General features: G+C 35.2%; 1 protein-coding gene across 1 annotated transcript; it reads left to right on the top strand.

Annotated features, from left to right (window-relative positions):
- The first annotated feature begins 1,137 nt into the window (after positions 1-1,137).
- LOC149832905 (endochitinase-like) lies at positions 1,138-3,504 on the top strand. The gene is made up of 3 exons (XM_090014771.1): positions 1,138-1,758; positions 2,074-2,227; positions 2,996-3,504. The coding sequence occupies exons 1-3, from the start codon at positions 1,218-1,220 to the stop codon at positions 3,363-3,365; spliced, it is 1,065 nt and encodes a 354-aa protein (XP_089870897.1). The 5' UTR covers positions 1,138-1,217; the 3' UTR covers positions 3,366-3,504.
- Positions 3,505-25,337: the final 21,833 nt, after the last annotated feature.

Below are 25,337 nucleotides of genomic sequence, written 5' to 3'. Positions count from 1 at the left end.
AACAAAAGCCCAAACCAACTAAAATAATTACACAGAAAAAAAGAGGGGGAAATCACTTGTATGAAAAACAAGTGAAAAGACAAAACTGAGATTCCCCCTTTAACCCGAACCTCAGAAACCCAAAAGCACATGCTCAGAAACGAAAATCCTAAAACAAAAAGAGAGAACACAGGAAGAAATCAAGCATCGACGAGATAGAGGAAAAGTCTTTAAGAAAAACCTTGCAGGTTTTAAGTTTTAACCCAAGAGAATTCAATTCTCTCTCCCCCATAGATGCACGAAGATTTTCAAAACTCTAGATGAAACCCTCTCTATCTCTTTTTCGGTTTCTATGTAGATGAAGAAGGACAATACAAACCCTAGCAAACAAGGAAAAAGATAGACAAGGGAGCGATTCTCCGAAGAGAACGAGAGAGAGAGAGAGAGAGAGAGAGAGAGATTACGGTTTAGGGTTTTGGAGGGGAACGGATAAAGAGAAACGGGCATACGAAATAATTTTGCCCCATCCATCTTTGACTATTTTTTATTTTACATTTTAGAGAAGGTTCTGACTATCATTATAAATAAACTCAACAGTGACTGAGTGTAAACCGTCACTGTTTTTTCGTTTTCTTGTAGTGAATCCATAGCATTGAGGTGAAAAGATCAAGTGCAATATGATTGCACAAATATTTGTGCATTAAGCACCGCACCACCCTCCATCTTGGGGACAGGGGCTGTCAGGTGTGGGACCCAAGACCTGATGGATGGTGATGGGGGTGCTTAATAAACAAAATTTTGACTCCAGATCGAGGTACATTTAAACGCAACCTAAAGTCAGTTAACATCCAATATTCACTGAGACAAGAATTGCACGATTGGAGCCGAATCTGTCATGATCACAGAACCAGTATTCACTCAGACAACAAGTCTGTGCACGTCTCTATGGCCGAGTCGTGAGTCATGACCACACAAACCGAAGACTTTGAAAACAAAAAACAAATAGTTTGTTTGTTGCTTGGGCTTCAAGTGTTTCCATTATATAATTATAAAGATAATGAAGGTTGACTTGCTGCGTCCAGCACATATTCTATTTTAAGAAATACAGACATTCCACAAGCGAAGGGTGCCTATTTATAGGTGCTCCCCCTTGCATCAATCTCATCCAAGCATGGAAGAATAATTATAAATTCTCCCCTACTCAGATTTCCTTCTTCTTTCTACTGTATCTTTCTGTCATGGGGTTCTTCTCTTTGACATTGCTGCTCTTTTCTCTGTTGTTAGGTGCATTGCCTGCATTAGCACAGCAATGTGGTAGTCAAGCAGGGGGTGCTGTGTGTGCAGGAGGATTGTGCTGCAGCCAATGGGGCTACTGTGGCAGTACCAGTGCCTACTGTGGAACTGGGTGCCAGAGTCAGTGTGGGACTACTGGATCAGTTCAGCGATGTGGAAGTCAAGGAGGAGGTGCGGTATGTACTGGAGGGTTATGTTGTAGCCAGTGGGGTTACTGTGGCAGCACCAGTGCTTACTGTGGAGCTGGTTGCCAGAGCCAGTGCACTGGCAGTGGTGGTGACTTGAGTTCTTTCATTTCAGAGGCCACCTTCAACCAGATGCTGTTGCATCGGAATGATGCCGCTTGTCCTGCTAAAGGATTCTACACTTACGATGCCTTCATTACTGCCGCTAATGCGTTTAGCGGCTTCGGCACTACAGGTGATGACGCCACTCGTAAAAGAGAAATTGCTGCCTTCCTTGGCCAGACATCCCATGAAACAACAGGTATGAGAAGATGAATAACCCCAACGGAAATATGGCTACACAACTTAATGAGGATTGCTAATCTCGAGTTTGTGATGTTCAAGACTGATCCTTCTTTATCTGTCATCTTTTTGCATGAAACCATGGTGTAGATATTTTTTCTTTCGTTTACTAAAGAAACCACACTCGGGATTAGAGACCTAGTCGCACTGGTCTTAGCCTGCCATACTTATAGTCGAATATTTTTCCCTTAGAAATCTGCAAAAGTAGACATATCTTTCCATCGATCTTTTGTAATACAAGGGCCAATATGACATTTGTAAATTCTTCATGCAGGTGGATGGGCAACTGCACCAGATGGAGCCTACTCTTGGGGGTACTGCTTTCTCCAAGAGCAAGGTAACCCAGGCGACTACTGTGTTGCCAGTACTCAATGGCCTTGTGCCTCTGGAAAGAAATACTATGGCAGAGGACCAATGCAAATCTCATAGTAAGACCTCTTCTAAGTTTTCACTTCAGTTTTCTTATTGAAAATTAATTCTAGACAGGTTGAGAAGGTCAAAGTTGAGTAGGATACGTAACTGGAGTGATCGCCTTCAAAAGCGATCACGCCTTCTAAATGTGGACACGTGTCTTTTCTTAAATGTTATGTCATTAACTTCGGATCTGCAAAATTCACTCGCTTGATAAGCGATTTATAATTGAAAAGCGTCTTTTTGTCTAGCTGATTAAATCCTCTCCCTTCAACCTAGCGAGTCACATACGTACTGATTAGCCACTTTTAAGGAGACATCTATCGGCTTCCGATGGGGACAAGTGCTGGCCTATATATATATATATATATATATATATATATATATATATATATATATATATATATATATATATATATATATATATATATATATATATATATATATATATAGTTATAGTTATTGTTATTGAGATCAATTGCAAAATCTGCTGTTGCACCTGATGGACCCATCATCTGCTGTTGGCCCCACAGCAGATAGGCTGTTACCCCAAAGATTGTAGGTGTTCAGGTGCAGAAGCACACAAAACTGTCCAATCACAATGCACCTTGTCCTCCCTCTATATATTGGGATGGGTTGTATATATGCACACATTTTCCAAATTGGAACTGGTTCATAGACACCAAGACCAGTTTGGCTTCTCATCTAGAGGCCTTATCTCTTAATGTCAGTAATGGTATAGCTAAAAAAAACTGCCTAAAACATTATCTGTTTCAATTTTGCAGCAACTATAACTATGGGCCTGCTGGGGTAGCAATAGGGTCTGATTTGCTGAACAACCCTGATGCAGTTGCTACCGATCCAGTAATTTCATTCAAGACAGCCATATGGTTTTGGATGACTCCTCAATCACCAAAGCCTTCACCACACGCTGTCATCACTGGGCAATGGACTCCTACGTCTGCGGACACGGCTGCAGGGAGACTTCCCGGCTACGGTGTAATCACAAACATCATCAATGGAGGCCTGGAATGTGGCCATGGAACTGATTCCAGGGTTGCAGATCGGATTGGGTTCTACAAGCGGTACTGTGACATACTTGGGGTGAGCTATGGCAGCAACCTTGACTGCTACAGTCAGACATCCTTCGCATAGTAAGACCTCATAGTGAAGGCGGGAGCACAGATTTGGATAGTCCATATGACTTAGGATAAATAATATCCGACGACTCCTTGCTGCTTTCTGTAGCAAACTCTAATAACAGTTCGCAATAAAAATGTTAACTCTCTCTCTCTCTCTCTCTCTCTCTCTCTCTCTCTCTCTCTCTCACACACACACACACACACACACATATACGGCCACATCATAAAAGGTGCAAGCGTACGTAGTGACAAAAGTTTAAAACGCCATGCAATTTATCGGCCATGGGATGTGACTCTAAACGATGTGTTCAATCAAGGGGTACCATAACCATGTTCGCAAACTCGAGGTGCAGAAACTTGGCATTTGAACCAATTTTTTTTCTGATTATACTGTCTTAAGACAATATGGAGTTTGAAGGAAACATGCTATTTCTCACATGATTTGATTGTTTTATGTGTAACTTTGTAGCGCATCCTAGAGTTTTTTGGCATCTCCAATTTATATTTTGGTCAAAGCTATGCATTCCATTTAATTATCGAACTAAATGCTTCATGAAATTCTCTGCAATCCAACACCACCTAGCAAATGACTACATATCTCACTCTAAAACAAAAGCAAGAATCAACCAATTTCAAAGAATTTCTCAAAACTAAACAAATCAAACAGAAGATGGCCCACTCGCCTACTTTAAGATGAGTTTATTCGAACACGGTCCATCTTCCGATCGATCGTCCATGGTGGTGTCCAGCTAGAGAGAATGGAAAACAGAGAGGAACGGTCGTTCCTCTTTGGAGAAGGATATACAATTTAGTTTCATAGTGAATTTGGGAATGCAATTAGTCTTCACAGATTCCAACTTAATAGCAACTTATTCTCATGTTTGAATATTAAGGCCTAGATAAAACTCACTGAAAGATCTGCTTCTGATCTTCCTACAGAGCCAAAACATGCCACCAATCACATGCTCCATATCTCTGTTGGAAAAAAAACCTCACGCAGATATCTCGAAACACCTAAACACTCCTTTCCATGTGCATTCTCCCTTCGAATTCCAACCGGAAACCCTAAATTTTCACCACCAACAATTAGAAGTCCTAATTCCACAAAAGACTCCTCAATTCCCCCAATCAACAATCAAGGTCATAAAAATATTGCACATTTTTTATGTGCTGCCGCTTGAGCACCCTCCACCTTTTCCATAACAGCCTGTCAACTGTGGGGTCCAACTGCAGATGGTGGGTTCTTAAGTGCAGCAGCACATTTAAAATGTACAATGTGATTTTCTGACGAGAGTTAACCTGCATCTATGATGTTTCGGGAATGATTGTAGGAAGATAAAGATGAATTTGAGAAATGAAACAAGGCAGGGGTGGATTTGTCCATCAGTGATAGGATAAGAGGATGATTATGGAAAAAACCCCAAAAACATGTTCCCTCATTTTATTTTGTTCCTTTAATTTATCATTAAAGTATGCCTTGGATGTCAGAGTGTAGCAGAAAATGTTTATATGGACTTTGTGTTTAACAAACTATGGGGTACTAGTATTTTTCGGTATCACCTAGAAGTAGATTGGTCAAAATCTGGTAAGATGGCATTGACCATCATGGTTGGAGCCACTCTTTTAGTTTCTATCCATTCAATCTTAAATTGCGGTTCACTAAAACAATGAGTACGTTATGATCAAATTAAATTTAAAATCAACCTATCTATTAGTAGCAAAAGTAGGAGGGGGATTAGGTGCAATGTGATTATACACTTTTAGTGTGTTGTTGTAACTGATGACTGACCATCTTTGGGATACAACATGTCATCTGTGGGTGGGTGGTGGGTGATAGGTGCAACACACATAAAGTGTGCAATCACATTGCGTCTGATCTCATGCATTCATTTTATTATATAAATCATGCATTTAAGTATGTTTTATTGGTTTACATTTCATGCTTATGATGTTTCAAGGTTAAAGCAGTCATTGTTCGAATCTTACTGATTTCAGAGTTAAAACGAGAAAATTATGGTCGTTTTACGGTTCTAAACTGAATCTCAAGGCAATTTGTACCTTGATCCAGTCCAAAACACATTAATTGGATTATGGATTCAATGTCAATGTGTTCAGCAAATGCTAAATCCCAAATCCATTTCATAAATTCTTTAAAACCCTTTTTAAAATTGGTGCCACCCCCTTTTTAGAATTTTTTATTAGTTAGGTACTAAAATATAAGTAAGAAAACTTTAAGTAGTTAATTTATAATTATTAATTAAACCTAATTTTTAGTTTAAATAGCACTAATGGGCTGGAGTGAAGGGCATCTTAGCCCATTTCAAGCCAACTACATTCCTTCCTTTCCCCATCTTTCTCATTTTTAAGTGATTTTTCCATTACTTTCTTCTTTTCTTTGTCCTTTCTCTTCTTCTTCTTTTCTTCTAAATCATCAATGGAGGAGTACTTGGAGCAAAATATGGAGTGGAGTTGCATACATTTACAAGGTTTATGATCAATCGAATTCACTAGATCTTAGGTTTGGTGAGTTTTTCAATCCCTCTCTTCTTCTTAATTCCCTATGAATTCTCTTTAGTTTTTCTTGTCTTTCTTCTTTGATTTCTTTTGTTTATTCTAAAATTTGTTTGTTGCAATTTCTCTTTTGTTGTAATTTTCTTTTTGTTCTTAAGAAAATAAAAAAACAAGATGAGGATCTATGCTTGATTGATTTCAATTCAATTAGAGCATTAGATCAATCTATCTAATAGATTAGATTTCAATTTTAACAATTTAATTTTTATTTCTTTGTGGTTTTTCTAAAATTAGATTAGTTAAATAGATAGATCTAAATCCACGAATTTGGAATTGATCATTCTTTGATCTAATTCAATAGATCAAAGTGTAAAATTCTAGAATTCTGGAATTTCGTTTTCCCTGTTTTTTTTTTTGTCTTTTTGTTTTTAGTATATCTGGAGATGTCAAAATCCAGATCATAATCCGTAAATTGGATCTCATTTGTGCTTGAGTCTAGTTGCTCTTTACAAAAATTCAGCACGGTCAGAGTCCGATTGATGAGTCGTTCTAAGCTTTTTCTGGCCTTATATTTCAGCATCTTTGTTTTCTGCAACTTTTATTTTCTGCATTTTTGCTACCTTTTGTTTTTGTTATATATGGAGTTTCTGGAATCCAAATCCAAATCTGTAAAATGAATTAGATTCATGAATGAATATAATTTCTGTTGTGAAATTTTTATTCATTTTTAATCTGTTTTATTGGACTAAATTTCTTAAGTTTTGAAAGTTGTCAAAAGTTTTTACATCAATTTTCAGAGTTTGGAAGTTGTTGTTCATTGGTTAATAAATCAAGTTGCACTTTGAATTTTTCAATTCTGTAAATTGGATCATGTTCATTAATGTTTTGAAAATATATCCAAAAAAATTGAGGAGTATTGAAATCAAATTGCTATCTGATTTGGTAGAATTACATAAAACATGTTCTGACAAGAATTTCTGTAATAGCTAGTGGCAGAATTATAATTTCAAGTAGAAGTTAAAATTAGAGTAGATTTTGCATTTCGTGTGTTTTTGCAGGAGTTGACACTATTTTCTGATTCCATATGATTGAAATGAAGTAAATTTAAAGTTAAAGTGAAGAAGCAAAGGCAGAAAAGCTCAATTTTTATTTTATTTTTTTGTATTTTCAATTTTTAGTTAATTAGGGTCTTTTTGGCCACATTTGAATTTTGATATTAATTTCAAATTTAGCATCATTTAAGGTTTTTAATAATCCTTTAATTCTCATTTTGCAAGTACTCTTAATTAGTTTAATTTTTTTTTAAGGCAATAAGTAGTTAGCAATCATAGAATACAAAGTTGTATCAACCTGTTTCTCATGTTCGATCCCGGTTCTCACTACTTGTGAGAGTTGAATTTTTTAAATTTGGTGACCAACTTTTATAAACTCTTTTTATAAAAACAACTTTTAAAAATACACTTTCAAAGTGCACACCAAATTTTGGCATCATTGCCGGAGACTGACGATTGAAAAACAATATTCATTTATTGCTTAAGTGTTTGTTTACGCTTAATTAGGATTGTTAGATTTGATTTTTGCAAAATAATTAGGATTGTTAGTTTAAATTCTTGTACTTAAATTAGGATTAATAGTTTGGTTTTGCAAATTAGGATTAGATCCATGTTACTTGCAAAGCCATAGTGTCGAGTTTACTTTCTTGCATGGCTCACCCAAATAGGAAAAATCTTATCATAGGTGATGACTTATGCTTGATTGGTACCTTGCTCTTAGTTTAAATTTAAAAATTTAATTACGTGATTGCAAGTGTGTGATTCATGGTTTTCATGGTTTGATCACGAGTGCACATTAGAGTTAAGTAGAAAACCTAAAATTTAGGATGTTTGCTTACACCGGTCTCGCACTAGGTGTATGGAAGGGTGTAGGTCCCAAGATCCTAAGCTTGTGTTGTCAATTGAGGACCCCGAGCTCTTAGTTAGAAAAGCCTATCGATCTAGCCAGATGGCTGAAGATCAACATCTCAACCATCCCCTTAGGGAGCATTTCATTCTAAACATTTATACTCCTGCCTCCTGCATCACAAGACCTGATGTATGAGCAAATAATTTTGAAATAAAGGCCAGTATTATTCAAACGGGTCCATCTTTTTATGGCCTTAGCAATGAGGACCTATATCGTCTCCTCGACGAATTTCTGGAGATCTGCGCCACTGTGCGGATCCACAATTTTGAGAATAATGCTTTGAGGTTAACTCTTTTCTCATTCTCCCTTAAGGATAAAGTGAAATACTGGCTTAAATCCTTAAATATTGTTTGTATTGCTACTTGGGATCAAATGCAAAAAGAATTTCTGAAAAAATATTTTCTCATTGGCAAAACAAATCAATATTGAAAGACGATAATCAGTTTTCTCCAAATAGCGGGCGAACAGTTTCATGAGACTTGGGATAGGTTGAAAGACCTACTTAGAAAGTGTTCCCACCACCAAGTTCCAAAATAATAACTTATGCAATATTTTTATGACGGTCTTATTGAAAAAAATCGTCAAATGGTGGATGTTGCGTACAGGGGCACATTTATGCTGAAAAATGAAGATGAAGCATGGTCACTTTTCAAAATATTAAGTGACAATTCTATGTACCATGCTTCATCTTCTAGATTTGATAGGATCACATTTGATCTTAATGGTCCTAAAAATGGAGGAATATTTAAAGTTGGGTTCAGTCAAGACTTACATATCAAAGTGGACCAGTTGGGTAGAAAATTGGATCAATTGCTAGCCAACCCAATTTCAAATAAAGTGAGTCAAGTGTGCGAGCTATGCTCTAGCCCGAAACACTATGTTTTTTATTGCCCTGCAGCACCACTCTATCATGAATTCGTTCAGGAAAAAATGAATGCTACTTAAGGTTTTGTCAGTCCTACACATGACCCATATGCACCCACTTATAACCAAGGTTGGCAAAACCATCCCAACTTCTCGTGGAGAAATCCACAAGTCTCACCCACTTCCCACCCATAGGTCAGATCAGGTAACTTTCAACAAAGTTACCAGAGAACCACAATCCATCAGCCTCCTCAGCTGACCCTACATTCTTCCCAAAAGCCCATAGCGAGTCAGTCCTTTCAGGAGAAGCTCCTCGAGGCTTTTTGACATAAAGGCCAACTTTTGTTCCCATACACAGTCAATAGCCAAATTAGAAATTCAAATGTGGTAGTCAGCTGCGGCCTTGAGCACGCATAGCGAGAAAAGGTGACCAAGTCAACCTGTAATTAACCCAAGGAGTAAATAACTAATGCATCACGACCTTCACATTGCAGAGTCTCATCAAGAGCAGGCCAACTTTATCATGACCCTTTAGAGTGGAAAGGAATTTCACCTACCTCAGAAGATGACTGAAGAACACAAAGACTCACCCATAGAACAATCAACTTCTTCTTCTAGGCCTAATGAAAGTGGTCAGAGCCGATGATCTGAGCCTTCTCCTTCATACATTCCTAAAACCCCATTTCCTGAGGCATTAAACATAACAAGCAGGGTGCCAAAATGCAAGAAATGCTTAACATCTTCAATCATGTTCATATAAACCTTTCCTTGCTTGATGCCATCAAACATGTGCCATCATATGCAAAGTTTCTTAAAGAACTTTCTACGCAGAAAAAAAAATCTAGATCTTTGCCTAAGAAAATTTTTCTAACTGAACATGTGAACTCAATGCTTTTGCACCAAGATCCACCTAAACTTAATGATCCTGGGGCACCGATCATCTCATGTGTTATTGGAAATAGGAATATCGAGCATGCTTTGCTCGATCTTGGAGCTAGTGTGATATAAACACCTCAAATTTTCACCCTCATTCACAAACACCTACCTCTTGCTACTAGGAACCACTTTTTTGTAGTCTTAAGGGAACCAACTGGTCGATGTTTGAGCCAGAGCTATTCGTAGCCCAAATTTTACAAAAATTTTCAATATTCTATCCTGCAATCAAGATTTAATCCTCATTTTGGCTCAATTTCAATTATCAGTTTTCATCCTCAGATGAGAATCTCCAAATTTTGTCTCTGCCAGGGATCCCATATTCTAAATCTCTCATCCAAAGTTTACATTTTATGTGTCATTGCATATCATTGCATGCATTTGTCATATCATTTCACTGCATTACATATCACTGCATGTCATTGCATCTCATTATCGAGATCCAGCACTCCTATTTTCAAAACATTGAATCCAGATTCGAATTTTAAAACTTTTCTTTCAAAATCAATCTCAAAACCTGGGTTTTGAATCTACACTTTGTCATTTGTTAACCCTTAGAATCTTATATTTCCCTATTTCAAAATATTTTCCTTACAAAATGATCTGGATTCATTTTAAACTCAATTTCAATTGATTTTAATTCTCAAATGAGACCCATCTAGGTGGTGTCACTTCTGGAATCTTTCATTTATCAGATTTCTCAAAAAATTCAGAGTCCTAGTTGGATCAAGACTTTGTCTTTTCATCTTTTTGAATATTTTCAAAACTCCATTTTGATTTTAAACCCGATGTAGTCATATCCCTTGCCCATTATTTTCATTTTAGCCAAAATCCCAGAGTCCTAGTTGGATCAGGACTATTTTTCAGAGTTTCAGTCGGATTAGGACTCTATCTTTCATCGCTATTCTACCCGTTTTCAACCAAATTCTTCAAAATCTCTAAAAGAAAGTCAAAAACTAAAAGTTTTAGTAAAATCAGTACTCTATTCAAAGGTCCCAGTTGGATCAGGACTCTGCCCCTGATTTCAATTTTGAGAGAACCTTTCAAAAATCTATTCATTTATCACTTCAGAAGCCAAAATTGTTACACCTTCATCACAAAGTTTCAAAATTCTGAGATTTTGTCCCAGAGTCCTCATCGAATCAGGACTCTATCCTGAGTTCATTTTCTTACTTCATTTTCACTGGTTTTCAAAAGTTTTTTTTTAAATCTCATCATTTGCTTTCTAAAAAACTAAAAATTCTCAGAGTTCTAGTCAAATTAGGACTCTTCTTCAGAGTCCTATTCAGATGAGGACTCTGAACCTGACTTCAATTCTACCTTATTTTCACATGTTTTTCAAAATCCTCTCATTTGTTTTCTCAGAAAATCTAGAATTTTGAGAGTCTTAGTCAAATTAGGACTCTATTCCCAGAGTTCCAGTTGGATTAAGACTCTGTTTTGATTCCACTGTTTGTTGCTATTCTCACTGGTTTTCATAAATTCTTTCATTTTTCAGAAAGTACCAAAAAATCTAGAGTTTTAGTCCAATCAGGACTCTGTCCCAGAGTCCTAATCCAATTAAAACTCTATTCTAAATCTTGTTTTTACTTTTATTTTCATTTTCTCCAGTTGTTTTTCCAAATTGGTCAATTTTGCATAGTTCCAATTGGTTCAGAAGTCTATTTTAGAGTCTCGATTGAGTTAGGACTCTAACCCTGCCGGTATTTTCTGACTTATTTTTACCAGTTTTGATAAAATCTTTCAAAAACTTTTGCATTTGGCTTTCAAAAATCTAAAATCTCCGAGTCTTAATTGGTTCAGGACTCTGGTCCAGAGTTTCAGTTCGCTTAGAACTCTGTTTTCAAAACCTTTGAATTCTATCTGTCGATTTTAACTCCTTTTCAAAGCTATTTTCCATCTTTATTTCGACTTTTTCAAAACCCTGATGTGGGGCTTACTGAGTTGATGCCATATCTAGAGGAATTTTGACTCAGTCAGCACTCTGTGTCATTTCAAAACTTTCAATCTCAAGTCTACTTTTGAATCTCTTTTGAAAAATCCCTCAGTTTCAAGTTTTAAAATTGTTTTTGAAAAATCAGATGGGGCCCACTCTGGGTGACGCCACATTTGAAGAAGTCAAAGTTAAACTAGGGTTAGTCAGTGTCCTAGTTAGATTAGAGGTTTAGAAGAGTCAAGATTAATTTTTGAAATCCATTTTAACTTTGGTTTTTAATTCTTGTTTTAAGGTTTTTAAAATTAAAGTTTTAAAAACCCAATATGGGCCCACATTAGGTGACGCCACATTTGGAGTCTTTTAGGTTAGTTAGGAGTATAATTAGGTTTTAACTAGGTTAGCTAGAGTCCAGTTAGGGTAGGTCTCTTCAAAAAAAAAATTGCCCCATAGATAGAGTTTCAAAAAGGCAAAAATTTCCAAAATTGCTAAACCTAATTTATTTCTATAAATAGAGAGCCCAAGGGGGGTCGACCCCTACTCCTTACTTTTGAGATTTCTTGCAGCTTCTCTCTCCTCCCAGCTGCTCCCCCATTGATGAAACACCCAAGGTACAATCCCCTTCTAGCTTTTATTATTATTTTTTAGTTTTTCCTCCTTTTTATGTCATGTTTTCACCATTGTCGCCCCTTCTTCATTGGATTCGACCATGGTTTGAATTCAAGAGCCTCAAAATTGTCCAAGAAGATGATCTAACACTGTTCAAGGGTGTTTTCCAGGATTCTAATTTGTTAGAATCGTTTAAAAATACATTTTTTATGTTCTTAACCAATGAAATATGAGATTTGCCCACTAAATGGGCTAAATCCATCATTTCAAAGGGTAAATCAAATTCAACCATAGATTCTCTGTATTATTTTTTATTTTCTTGTCATATTAGTGTTTATTTTATATATTCTAGCATCAAGTCAAATTTTGTTATGATGTTTATGTATTTTTTAATTTATTTCCATGTTTAGATTAGTTTTTTTAGGGTTTTATTGGACATTCATATGTTTTGATTCTAGGTCTGTAGAAATCATGCTATTTTGTGTTTAAATCTTCGGTAAAAAATTGTGATTTTTTTATGGTTGGTCCATGGATTTTTCAGTAACTCCCTTTAAAAATTCAGATGTTTTTGGGTTCGGAAACTCTGTTAAAAAAATAAAAAGTCGAATCGTGATTCCTGTCTCTTAAAATCGCTATTGGGATTTGAGTATAACTTTCAGATGCAATATTTATGTCATCTGAGATTCGATTTGTGATCCCTAAATTGCAGTAGCTTTATATTAGTGTCTATTATTTTCTGTAATTTGTTCATAATTTTCTGTTTCGGTCTGATATTTTTCTTCGGTCATAAGATAAGATCAATTTCTCAGAACTTTTTATGTTTTATTTAAACCCTAAGTTAACTTGTGTCAATCGTATCTCCCTAACCAAAGGTCCGATTAACAATATGTAAAAAAGGAATTTTTTTATCTAAGTATCTTATATTCACTGCTAAAATTACAGAATTTTTGAATGAAGTTTACTATTTTTCTCTGTACCGAAAATTGGAAGCACCTGTTTTATTATACTTTATATTTGTTAAATTCAAGCACAAATTGCCAAAACAATAACTCCCTAACCAAAGATGATTTTTTTTAAACTTTAAAAAGGAGAATCTTTGTTTTTCTGTCTTTTATTCCTATATAAAATTTTATGAATTTCTATGGTGATTTGACCCTTGATTCAGATCTGACACTGTGACAGGTATATGCCCACAGGTAAAAATAGCATATTTTAGGGTTTTTATACAAATTTCGAATTGAAATAATGTCAAAAATAATGTTTTATGATTCCAGTTTAATTTTAGGGTTATCAGCAGTTCAAGTGTTGAATTTATTAATTTTGGAACTCAATTGATGGTTGAATTGTGTATATTTCAAAAGAGGGTGCCCGTAGGATCCCGAATAATTGACCAAATCATGTTTTTTGTGATATTTTTAGTTTTTTTCATAAAAGTTTATATTTTTAGGGTTTTTTCATATTTATAATCATGCTAGGACACTGCATATTAAATTTGGCTTTGATTTAAGTCTTTTTAAACCCTAAATTCAAAGTTTTACCAAAATATTTTCTGAAAAATCCTTATTTCAAGGCCATAGTCTTGTTTTCAGAGGTATTTTTGTCAATTTCCCTCAAATTTTAAATTTTAAAGTTATTTATTTTTATTATTTATTAAATTTTATTTCATATTTCAATATATTTATATCAGGAAAATCATAGAAAAAGTCTTATATCTAGATAAATCCAGTAATTTCCAAATATTACTAGATAAATCTAGAAAAGCCAATATATCTTCACTAACAAGTTTCTTAGTTTTGTAGAGATGTTCAAGGATGTATTTTTCTTTATTTAAATTTAATTAGTGATGTAAATTATAAATAAATTTGGAATAAGAATTTAAATTCCTGCTTATATTAGGGTTTGCATTGCATATAGTTTAATTTTATAATAATGTCAATGTGTGATGAATGATGATTCATGCATATTCAAATACACCATGGTTTACACGAATGACACGTGCACTAGCTTCTAGGGAGTTGGTAAACTCGATCGAGTTTGTATTTATGTCCATAGTCAAAATACGAACAAAATCCAGACTTACCATCTTCTTTTAAGCCACAGTCAGTCTACACTCTTAGGCTATCTTCAAAAACTATTGCATATTTCAATCTTTTATAAATGTTTTCTACTTTTAGAATCAAATAAGATACATTCAATCCATATCGGTGGGCATAGTCAGGGATATGAGGTGAATTTGTTTCATCTAGGTTCTATAAGGCACAAAAATTCTTTTATCAATGATTTCTCAAAATTTCTTCAGAAAATATCTTTAGAAAATTACATTCATTCATTCATCTAGGTTTAGATTGCATCATGAACATATTTTACAGGGACACACACCCATTCTTTTGATGTATTTTCTACATTCCATCTCATAAAATCAATTTTCTCAAATTTTCCCTAATTTTCCTCAAAATCGATTTTCTCAAAAAACCTTGATTTTTCAAATGATTTTCAAATACTTGTCAAAGTTCAAAATCAATTTTCCAAGTTATATTCTCGATTTTAAAGTTTAAATTCAGAGAAATCAACTTTCTCTAAAGTCATTTTGAGTTTTATCAGAAATGGATTTCCTTAAAACTTCAAGATTTCTTCAGAAATTGATTTTCCTTTTCTTTAGAAATATTCTGTCAATAAGGCTGACGATTTTCAAAGTGTTATCTTTTCAAGATTTCTCTAAGTATTCCAGTTATTCTGAAGCATACATGATGTTTTCAAACCTGCATTTTCAAAATTTCATAGCACATGCCTGATTCTTTGTGCATTTAGGAAGTAGACCATGATTTAGACAAGTTGAGCAAAGCAAAGTATCAGATTGATCATTGGTTCAATTACCCCTGGTAAAGGTGCCAGGAATGATTGAACCTCGTACCGACAGACGAGTCTCATTCTACGAAATTTTCCCGCATTTTAAAATGGAGGTGAGTTGTTTTTAAAATCTTTTTCAAAGGTCAGTTTGACTTGCAAAAGTAAATTTTTGCAATGATAACATGTAAACATTTTGCCTGGTTTCCTATATGACATGTTTGGAATTGCGGATTTAAAATCCACTACGACCATTCTTCAGTTGGTCGATAGGTCCACCAAGCTTCCTTGTAGAATCTTAGAAGATGTTTTAGTAAAGTTCAAGAATTTTTATTTCCCTGTAGATTTCTTTGTTCTAATTATGGAAGGCACCAACATCACCCATCAAACCCCCATCATTCTGGGCAGACCATTTTTGGCCACTGCCAATGCATATATAAACTGTAGAACAGGGGACATGGATCGTTCCTTTGGTAATAAAAAAATCAGAATAAACATCTTTGATACTGCCATGAGAAATTTAAGAAATGATGAATGCTTCTCTGTTAAGCATTCTGATCCACAGTTGGATGAGGGCATATTAAAATGCTCAGTTTGTCACTCTAAAACACATCCACACACACTTCACACTGAATTACAATTAGGTGTGGATGATGATAAGATTGAAAATAAGAAAAAGAGCTACCATAGGGTGAGCTGGGGGCCAATTGGAGGTAATATCATTGAAAGGGAAAAAGATGAAACAATATTTTTGAATACTCCAGATTGAGCATGACCATCTGTAACGCTAATGACCTATCTCAACAACTCGGCATGCTCAGATGGGTTCTTGTGATATGCGAGGAGGTTAGGGAGACTCGATCCTGGGACAAAATCAATAGCGTGCTCCAGCACCCTCATCAAAGGTAGACCATCGGGAAGGTCATCTAGCATAATGTCGTAAAACTCCTCAATAAGGGGGGCGATGTCCGCAGAAACGGACAAAGATGTACTCATCAATGACTTAGCCACCAGGGTATAACAATAATCATCCTCCCAACAATGGCTCAAGAAAAACCGGTAAGAGAGGCCCGCGAGCCTGAGAACTCACTCAGGTTTAACCACAATGGGAAAACCGGTCTCCTTGATAGGGAGAGTGACTATTTTATGACCCTTAAAAATAAAAGAGTACGTGTTCTTACGGCCATCGTGAATGGTCTTGCGATCAAACTGCCAGGGACGACCCAAAAGAATGTCACACACACTCATAGGGGCTACATCACACCACACCTCGTCGTGGTAATGCTCCCCCATGGAGAACAAAACTAAACAATACTCTGATACCACTTTGATGCAGCGAGGATGATCGACTTTCATGTTCTTCGATGTCGGCTGATGAGGGCTCGACCCTTATGGTCGTGTGTGGTGTAGAAAGTGAAAAGAATTCCCCTTCTTTGTCCTTTTCAAGTAATTTTTTCATTGCTTTCTTCTTTTCTCTCTCTTTTCTCTTCTTCTTCTTCTAAATCAACAATGAAGGAGTACTTGGAGCCAAATCTAGAGTGGAGTTGCATACATTTACAAGGTTGATGATCAATCAAAGTCAGTAGATCTAAGGTTTGGTGAGTTTTCCAATCCCTCTCTTTTTCTTAATTCCCTATGAATTCTCTTTATTTTTTCTTGTCTTTCTTCTTTGATTTCTTTTGTTCATTTTGAAATTTGTTTGTTGAAATTTCTCTTTTGCTATTTTTTTTTTTGTTCTTAAGAAAATCTAAAAATAAGATGAGGATCTATTCTTGATTGATTTCAATTCAATTACAGCATTAGATCAATCCATCTAATTTAATTCTTGTTTATTTATTTTTTTTTCTAAAATTAGATTAGTTAAATAGATAGATCTTATTCCAAGAATTTAGAATTGATCATTCTTTGATCTAATTCAATAGATTAATGTGTCAAATTCTAGAATTCTAGAATTTCATTTTTCTTGATTTTTTTGTCCTTTTGTTTTTAGTGTATCTATAGATTTTGGAATCCAAATCATGATTCATAAATTGGATATGATTTGTGCTTAAGTCTAGCTGCTCTTTAAAAAAATTCAGCATGATCGGAGTCTGATTGATGTTTCGTTTTGAGCTTCTTTTTTTTGCCATATATTTTGGCATCTTTATTTTCTGCAACTTTTATTTTTTGCATTTTTTCTAGTTTTTGTTATATCTAGAGTTTTCAGAATCCAAATCTAAATTTGTAAAATGGATTGGATTCATGAATGAATCTAATTTCTGTTGTGAATTTTTCATTAATTTTTAATCTATTTTGCTAGACTAAATTTGTTAAATTGTGGAAGCTATCAGAAGTTTTGACAGCAATTTCCAGATTTTGGGAGTTGTTGTTCATTGGTTAATAATCAAGTTCTACTTTGAATTTTTTAATTCTGTAAATTGGATCCTCTTCATTAATGTTTTGAGAATATATTTGGAAAGAATGTGGAGTATTGGAATCCAATTGCTTTTTGATTCAATCAAATTACAAAATCCTGTTCTGATAAGAATTTATGCAATATCTAGTAGCAAAATTGTAATTTCAAGTAGAAGTTTAAATTAGAGTAGATTTTGGATTTCGTGTGTTTTTGTATTATTTTTGCTGGAGGTGGTGCCATTTGCTGATTTCATATGATTGAAATGAAGTAAATTTAAAGTTAAAGTGAAGAAGCAAAGGTGGAAAAGCTCCATTTTTAGTTTTTTTTTTCGTATTTTCAATTCTTAGTTAATTGGAGTCTTTTTTGTCACATTTGAATTTTGTAATTAATTTCAATTTCAGCATCATTTGATATTTCTAATAATTATTTAATTCTTATGTTGTAAGTACTTTTAATTAGTTTAATTTTCCTTTTTAAGGCAATAAATAGTTAGCATTCATGGAATACGAAGTTGTATCAAACCGTTCCTCGTGTTCGATCCCCGTTCTCACTAGTTGTGAGAGTTGGATTTTTTTAATTTGGTGACCAACTTTCATAAACTCTTTTCATAAAAACATCTTTTAAAAATACACTTTCAAAGTGCACACCAAGCAACAATATCTGCGTGAAAAGTTCATACGATTTGCTTGCATCTCATGGGATGAAAATCACAAGCAATTCTATCTCGTATATGCCTGCTTGGCCTCAAATGAAAAACCTTCTCTCGTGGATGTAAGCATGAGACAATGAGGTAGCAAAAATTCAAAATCACTTTTGGCATCATTTTTTCCACTCATCATATGATTCAAAATGACGTCAATGATGAACAATTTTTTTTTTATGACGAGGAACCCTTGCAGAGAAGGGTGAGAAAACCCCGGGTGGAGCTTCATGACCACCTTGCTTTTCAAGCTACTGACACACTCGTGCACCAGCGGGGTTTGATATCCCCTGTCTTCAATTCAACACCTTCACAACCACCCACTGGCCACGCGGGTAGTCAATGATGAATACAAAATACCTCCATGCTATATATATTGTAGAATATCCCTTCAAGCCAAACTCGATATTGAAAAAGAAGATTGGTCTGTTATTAGATAATTTTCAAGTGCTGTTACTGCCACTGTCATAGTCTGGCCGCAATTAAATATTAAAGATGTTAAATATCTCACAAAAAAAAAATGAATGAATGGCTGTGGAAGCATATTAAAATTTGTTTTATGTAATCTAGAAAATGATGTTAATTTCTTCCAAATTTATCATGCTTCCAAATTTACTACATATAAAAGACGGGTCAGCTGGGTTGGGTCCGATATCCAAGAAAACTTGCATTCCAAAACCGCCCCACATATTGCTCGGGTAGGGTTCGGGTCAACACAAATAGTAATTAGGTAAAAAAAAAAAAATTATGCACATACTCCGGTTCTGGATTTGGAGTAGGTATTGCCTTTTCCCCATCCGACTCCGTGAATCTGAATCCCATTAGGATAGATCACAGAAGATCGGATTCAGTAATGCCTAGATCCATCCAGAGTATGACCCGCCTACAATATTAAACACAATACGCTAGAGAGAGAGAGAGAGAGAGAGGTGATGTCATGTACAACTTTTGTTTTTAATTACTTCATTTTTATTGAATTGACTTGGAGAGGTGATGTTATCCACAAATTTTTTTTTTCTAATTACTTCATTTTTATTGAATTGACTTGGCTAATAAGTAGTCTACATTGAATAAATCTCAATTATTAGATCGAAAATTTAATCATCACGTTTTCTCAAATTAAGTATAGATAGAAGGTGAAGGAAGTATTGTGCATCAGTAGCACTGTAACAGTACTGTAGCACAATTAGGGATGTAATCGGATCGGATTTAGATCTGATAACTGACTGAATCTGAAATCCAATTAGTTTGGTATGTAGATTTGTATCTGAATCTGAGACGGAAATGAATCCTAATTAATCCAATTAATTCGGCATGTAGATTTACATATAAATCTGAGACCGAAATGAATCTGAAACCAAACAGCCTGTGTGTCAACCTGATTACATATAAAAATACATCCAATTAGCTATCTGTGTGTTACCTTCTTTTTCCATTCCATCCGACTTTGCTAGCTTGAATCCAGTTTGGCTAGATCCAATAAGGTTAGATTCAGTAATAACTAGATCCGACCCGAGTTGGACACTTTTACAAACTTACAATATTGACACACCCAAAACATAAATTTCATTACATTTTCCGGTTTGATATTATATGTTTCTACATGGATAGCTTGGTTGCTCAACCTGATAAGAAAACAAGGTCCCACCTGGGGTTTTCCTTTCTTCGTTCCAAAAAAAACAACCCGGATCTGATCTATGCTTTTAGTACTGGGTTCAGTTTGGGGTCTAACAGGACCCATCATAAGAAAAACCATACCCGGGTCCTATATATATATATATATATATATATATATATATATATGGATTACATGAACCAGAACCCACCATACCCAGTAAATAATAATTTTGATCTTTTTTTATATTAAAAAATTATGGATCTTAATTGGAACTCAGGTCGGGGCCTGGTCTTAGTATGAAATTTCACAAACCATACCTGGCTCCATGTATTAATTGGACCCTTTGAGTCTGACTTAGATTCTAATTGGACATCAAACCCTAATTTACCCTAAAGGGTTTGGTACAGGTCGGTCCCACTCAAACCCGATCCATTGACACCCTGGCTATCCTCTGTCAGTATATGCACTATTTCTTTATTTTGGGCCCTTTTTCTAATGGCTCCGGAAGTCGACTCCAACAAGTTATTAATTGCTTCTAACTAAATTAGTGCATGGGCCAAGTTCTTTACATAGGACCCGGAAATTGTTCAATATGATTCGGGTGAAACAGTGACCCAGTGATATTGGACCAGGACTGCCTAATGAATCTGATATGCGCGGATCCAGTCATCTGCTTGCACCCAAAAGTGCACTTGGATGGGCCTCTGTTTGGCTAGAAACTAGATGGAATCTGTTGATATTGAAAAATCACCAATGCCAAATACCTCGTTCGAAAGAATTTTGAGGGATTTGGTGTTCGGTGCAAAATTTGATCCAAAACCAGTTGAGACCTTGATCTGCATTGCAACCCCAACCATCTACTGACTTTTGTTAGGTCTGTCACTAATTAGCGTTTACCTCAAGCTTGAGGAGCCTGGTAAGCTTATTAAATAAGGTCATTAATAAGGCCAGTCAACAAGCCAAGCAGCTCGTGGCTCGGTTCAGTTTGACTCACTGTTCATTTAGCATAAACGAGTTGATGAGCGTGAAAGGAAGGTGTTAAGCTCAGCTCATGCAAGTGTACATATGATTTAAGTGTAATAAAAAAGTTATGTTACAAAAAACAGTGTAGGACAGTTGGTTACTGAACATGTACAAGGCCTACAGGATGCAGGCTTAATGTTCGAATCCCTTTGTTCTCACTCCATAAAACGCAAGTATTTCTGCACAAGCCAGTGCAGACTTGGCTCGATCTTAGCTCGACTCACTTAGAGACCAAGTCCGAGCTGGATCCAGAAACAAACGAGCCAAGCAAGCCAAGACTGTCTGTCTGTCTGTCTGTCTGTGTTCCATTTATTCGGCAGTATACCAACCATAGTTCTGATTCAGTTAACATCTAACAACTTTTACAAGTAGGGGATGTAAATGAATCGGTTTTTTCTGATATCTGACCGAATTCAATTCCGTTTACATGCATTTGGTAAGCTAGAACCATATCCGATTATAATTGGATGGAAATATGGTTTTGAGTTTTTGCGACCGAATCCTAATTTGATGGATATCAAATCCATTTACATGTAAAAAGTGGATCAGGCATGAGCTTGTCACCATTCAAATCAGAATCCAAATTGGAATCAGTTTAGCCAACATTAGATAATGAGCCGAATATGGTATTGGCCACGTTCAATCCAAATCCAAATCATTTACATACCTAGACAGGGGGAGGAGGGAGTAGGTCAGACCATAAATCACTACAACAAAATGGACTTTTAGTGACAGACTTTTTTGTCACTAAAGGCCCCAATATCTATTGCTAAAAACACAAGAGACATCACTAGATGTCCTGTCTCAAAATGTTTTAGTAATAGGTCAAACTGTCACTAAATAAAATCGCTAGTGACAGTTACTTACATCACAAGAGAACCTAGAGAGATGGCTTCAGTCATCACTGCAAGTCTTTGCTTTGAAAAACACTTAAACAATATAGGTCTTTGGTTTAAAAAACAATACTTTATAATTAGTGGCAGTTTCAGCCATCACTAATAGTATTTATTTTTAAAAAAAAATGCAATTTTATTTACATGTTTTATATTTTTGTGTTAATATATTTATATTTTTGTATGTATATAAATAGATAAATATATTTACATAAATAGCACACATGAACACTCACACAGACAAACAGAGACTTTTGTCTTAAAAGAAAATCAACAATTTGAATGTGTTAATTAATGTTAATGCATGTAAATATGTATATCTTGTTATGATTTATTTTGTTCTTGATTCGGTAAATTCTTTTGCTTTTACAATATCTGCAAATATCAATTCAATCCCTGTTTTGAATTGCTCAAACTTCAAAACTAGAAAGAAAATGTTATGATTGTTCTCGACTGTATGAATTTAGATGTTACGCTTCGAGAGGATCAACCCACTGTTCTCATAGATAAAAGTTCAACTGAGGATAAAAGAAACTATGAGAAATAGGATCAATTCAACCACATGAATCTTATGATCATGAAACGTGCAACTCTGAAAACCTTTAGGGGTACTATGTCTAAAGAGGTTAATGCCAAGAAGTTTCTTAAGGAAATTAAAAAAAAATATATTAAACAATAAAAAGGTTGAGACAAAGAACTCTCCTATCAAGTCTTATTTTAATGAGGTATAAAAGTAAAAGGAACATAAGGGAGTACATTACAAAACTGTCTCATCTTACTTCAAAACTAAAAACACTAAAATTAGAGCTATGTGAGGACTTACTTGTACATTTAGTTCTAATATCTCTTCCTGCATATTACAGTCAATTTAAGGTTAGTTATAACTGCCAAAAAGATAAATACACTCTAAATTGGCTTATTTCACACTGTATGCAAGAAGAAAAAAATGATGAAACAAAAAAAATAAAAAGTTTTCACTTGGCAGTTACCTCTAAAGATAAATTTAAGAAAAGAAAAAATGATAAGAAAGTTGCAGTGAACCCTCTATTGCAAAAAAAACAGAAAAATTATCAGGATACAAAGTTATGTTGTTTCTTTTGCACGAGTGAGGGTCACATGAACAAGGATTATCAAATATCATACTTGGCGTGAAAAGAAAGGTACCCTTCTTACTTTGGTTTGTTCTGAGGTTAATTTAACTTCTGTACCCAAACACACTTGGTGGATGGATTCAGGTGCTATCACTCACATAAGTGTGTCTATACAAGGTTGCTTAAGTTGTCGAATGTCAATTGATGTTGAAAGATTTAGCTATGTAAGCGATGGCAAATCAGTTTATGTTGAGGCAATAGAGACTTTTAGGTTATTATTAAAGGCTAATTATTATTTAGATTTGAAAAAGACATACATTATACCGTCATTTAGACAAAATTTAGTTTCTATTTTTGTATTAGACAAATTTGGTTATTCTTGTTTATTTAAAAATAATGAGTTTAAGTTATTTCTTAATTTAAAACTTTATTGAAACTGGTTCTTTATCTATGGTCGATGACCTATATTTACTTAATATTGTTGCCTCATATCATGAAACCTTGCATTCAAGTTCACGTGGTACAAAACAAAAATTAGCTAATGAGAATTCTGTTTTATTATCGCACAAGCGCTTAGGTCACATTTCAAAACAAAGAATTGAAAGACTTATGGCAAGTGAGATTCTTGATTCTCGTGATTTCACCGAATTTCAGGTTTGTGTTAAGTGTATAAAAGGAAAATAAACAAACATAAGGAAAATATGTGCTGACAGAAGAACATACATTTTAGAACATATTTATACAAATATTTGTGGGTCATTTCTTATAGCTTCTTGAAATACTTAATAATATTTTATAACGTTCGTAGATGACTATTCACGTTATGGGTACTGTATTTAATTCATAAAAAATCTCAGTCACTAGATGTGTTCAAATCATTTAAGGCTAAAGTTGAAAATCAACTTGGCAAAAGGATTAAAGCCATCAAATCTGACTATGGTGGCAAATACTATGGTAGATATGACAGATTAGGTGAACATCATCCAGGACCATTTGCTAAATTCTTAGAGAAATATCGTATCGTCCCTAAGTACACCATGCTAGGCACTTTTAGCATGAATGGTGTTTTTTCTAATTACTTCATTTTTGTTGAATTGACTTGGCTAATAAGTAGTCTACATTCAATAAATCTCAATCATTAGATCAAAAATTTAATCATCACGTTTTCTCAAATTAAGTATCGATAGAAGGTGAAGGAAGTATTGTGCATCAGTAGCACTGTAACAGTACTGTAGCACAATTAGGGATGTAATCGGATCGGATTTAGATCTGATAACTGACTGAATCTGAAATCCAATTAATTCGGCATGTAGATTTGTATGATTACATATAAAAAATACATCAAATTAGCTATCTGTGTTACCTTCTTTTTCCATTCCATCAGACACTGCTAGCTTGTGAATCCAGTTTGGCTAGATCCAATAAGTTTAGATTCAGTAATAACTAGATCCGACCCGAGTTGGACACTTTTACAAACTTACAATATTGACACACCCAAAACATAAGTTTCATTAATTTTTTCTGGTTGATATGTTGTTACAATATTGACACAACCTGATAAGAAAACAAGGACCTCCTTATCTGAGTGTGCCTCTGCACATGGATGCCCTCCATGATTATCTGCTTTTGGACCCAACAACTGACAGACTGACAGACAAAGATGGAGGAAATCAGGTGCAGGGGCACGCATCAAAGTGTGCCATGTGATGGCACCTGAGCCTAGCTCTCTTAAAGGAGGGGGCTGGCACTACGTGGCACAGTGAATAGGTGTTGGTCCCTGATCACGGAATCTGATATCCTTAAAGGTGTCAATGAGTAAGATCTGGTTTAAATCTAGGTAAGACCAAACCCGGATCTGATTTATGCTTTTAGTACTGGGTTCAGTTTGGGGTCTAACCAGACCCATCATAAGAAAAACCATACCCGGGTCCTATATATATATATATGGATTACATGAACCAGAACCCACCATACCCAGTAAATAATAGTTTTTATCTTTTTTATATTAAAAATTTATGGATCTTAAATGGAACTCAGGTCGGGGCCTGGTCTTAATATGAAATTTCACAAACCATACCTGGCTCCATGTATTAATTGGACCCTTTGAGTCTGACTTAGATTCTAATTGGACATCAAACCCTAATTTACCCTAAAGGGTTCGGTACAGGTCCGTCCCACTCAAACCCGATCCATTGACACCCTGGCTATCCTCATTCAGTATATGCACTATTTCTTTATTTTGGGCCCTTTTTCTAATGGCTCCGGAAGTCGACTCCAACAAGTTCTTTACATAGGACCCGGAAATTGTTCAATATAATTCGGGTGAAACAGTGACCCAGTGATATTCGACTAGGACTGCCTAATGAATCTGGTCATCTGCTTGCACCCAAAGGTGCACTTGGATGGGCCTCTATTTGGCTAGAAACTAGATGGAATCGGTTGATATTGAAAAATCACCAATGCCAAATCCCTCGTTCTAAAGAATTTTGAGGGATTTGGCGTTCGGTGCAAAATTCGATCCAAAACCAGTTGAGACCTTGATCTGCATTGCAACCCCAACCATCTACTGACTTTTGTTAGGTCTGTCACTAATTAGCGTTTACCTCAAG

Source organism: Nuphar pumila, chromosome 7, assembly GCF_984573655.1.
Source record: "Nuphar pumila chromosome 7, dmNupPumi1.hap1.1, whole genome shotgun sequence".
Taxonomy (NCBI): domain Eukaryota; kingdom Viridiplantae; phylum Streptophyta; class Magnoliopsida; order Nymphaeales; family Nymphaeaceae; genus Nuphar; species Nuphar pumila.
The sequence above is the reverse complement of the archived record's forward strand: the minus strand, read 5'-3'. Positions and strand labels throughout refer to the sequence as shown.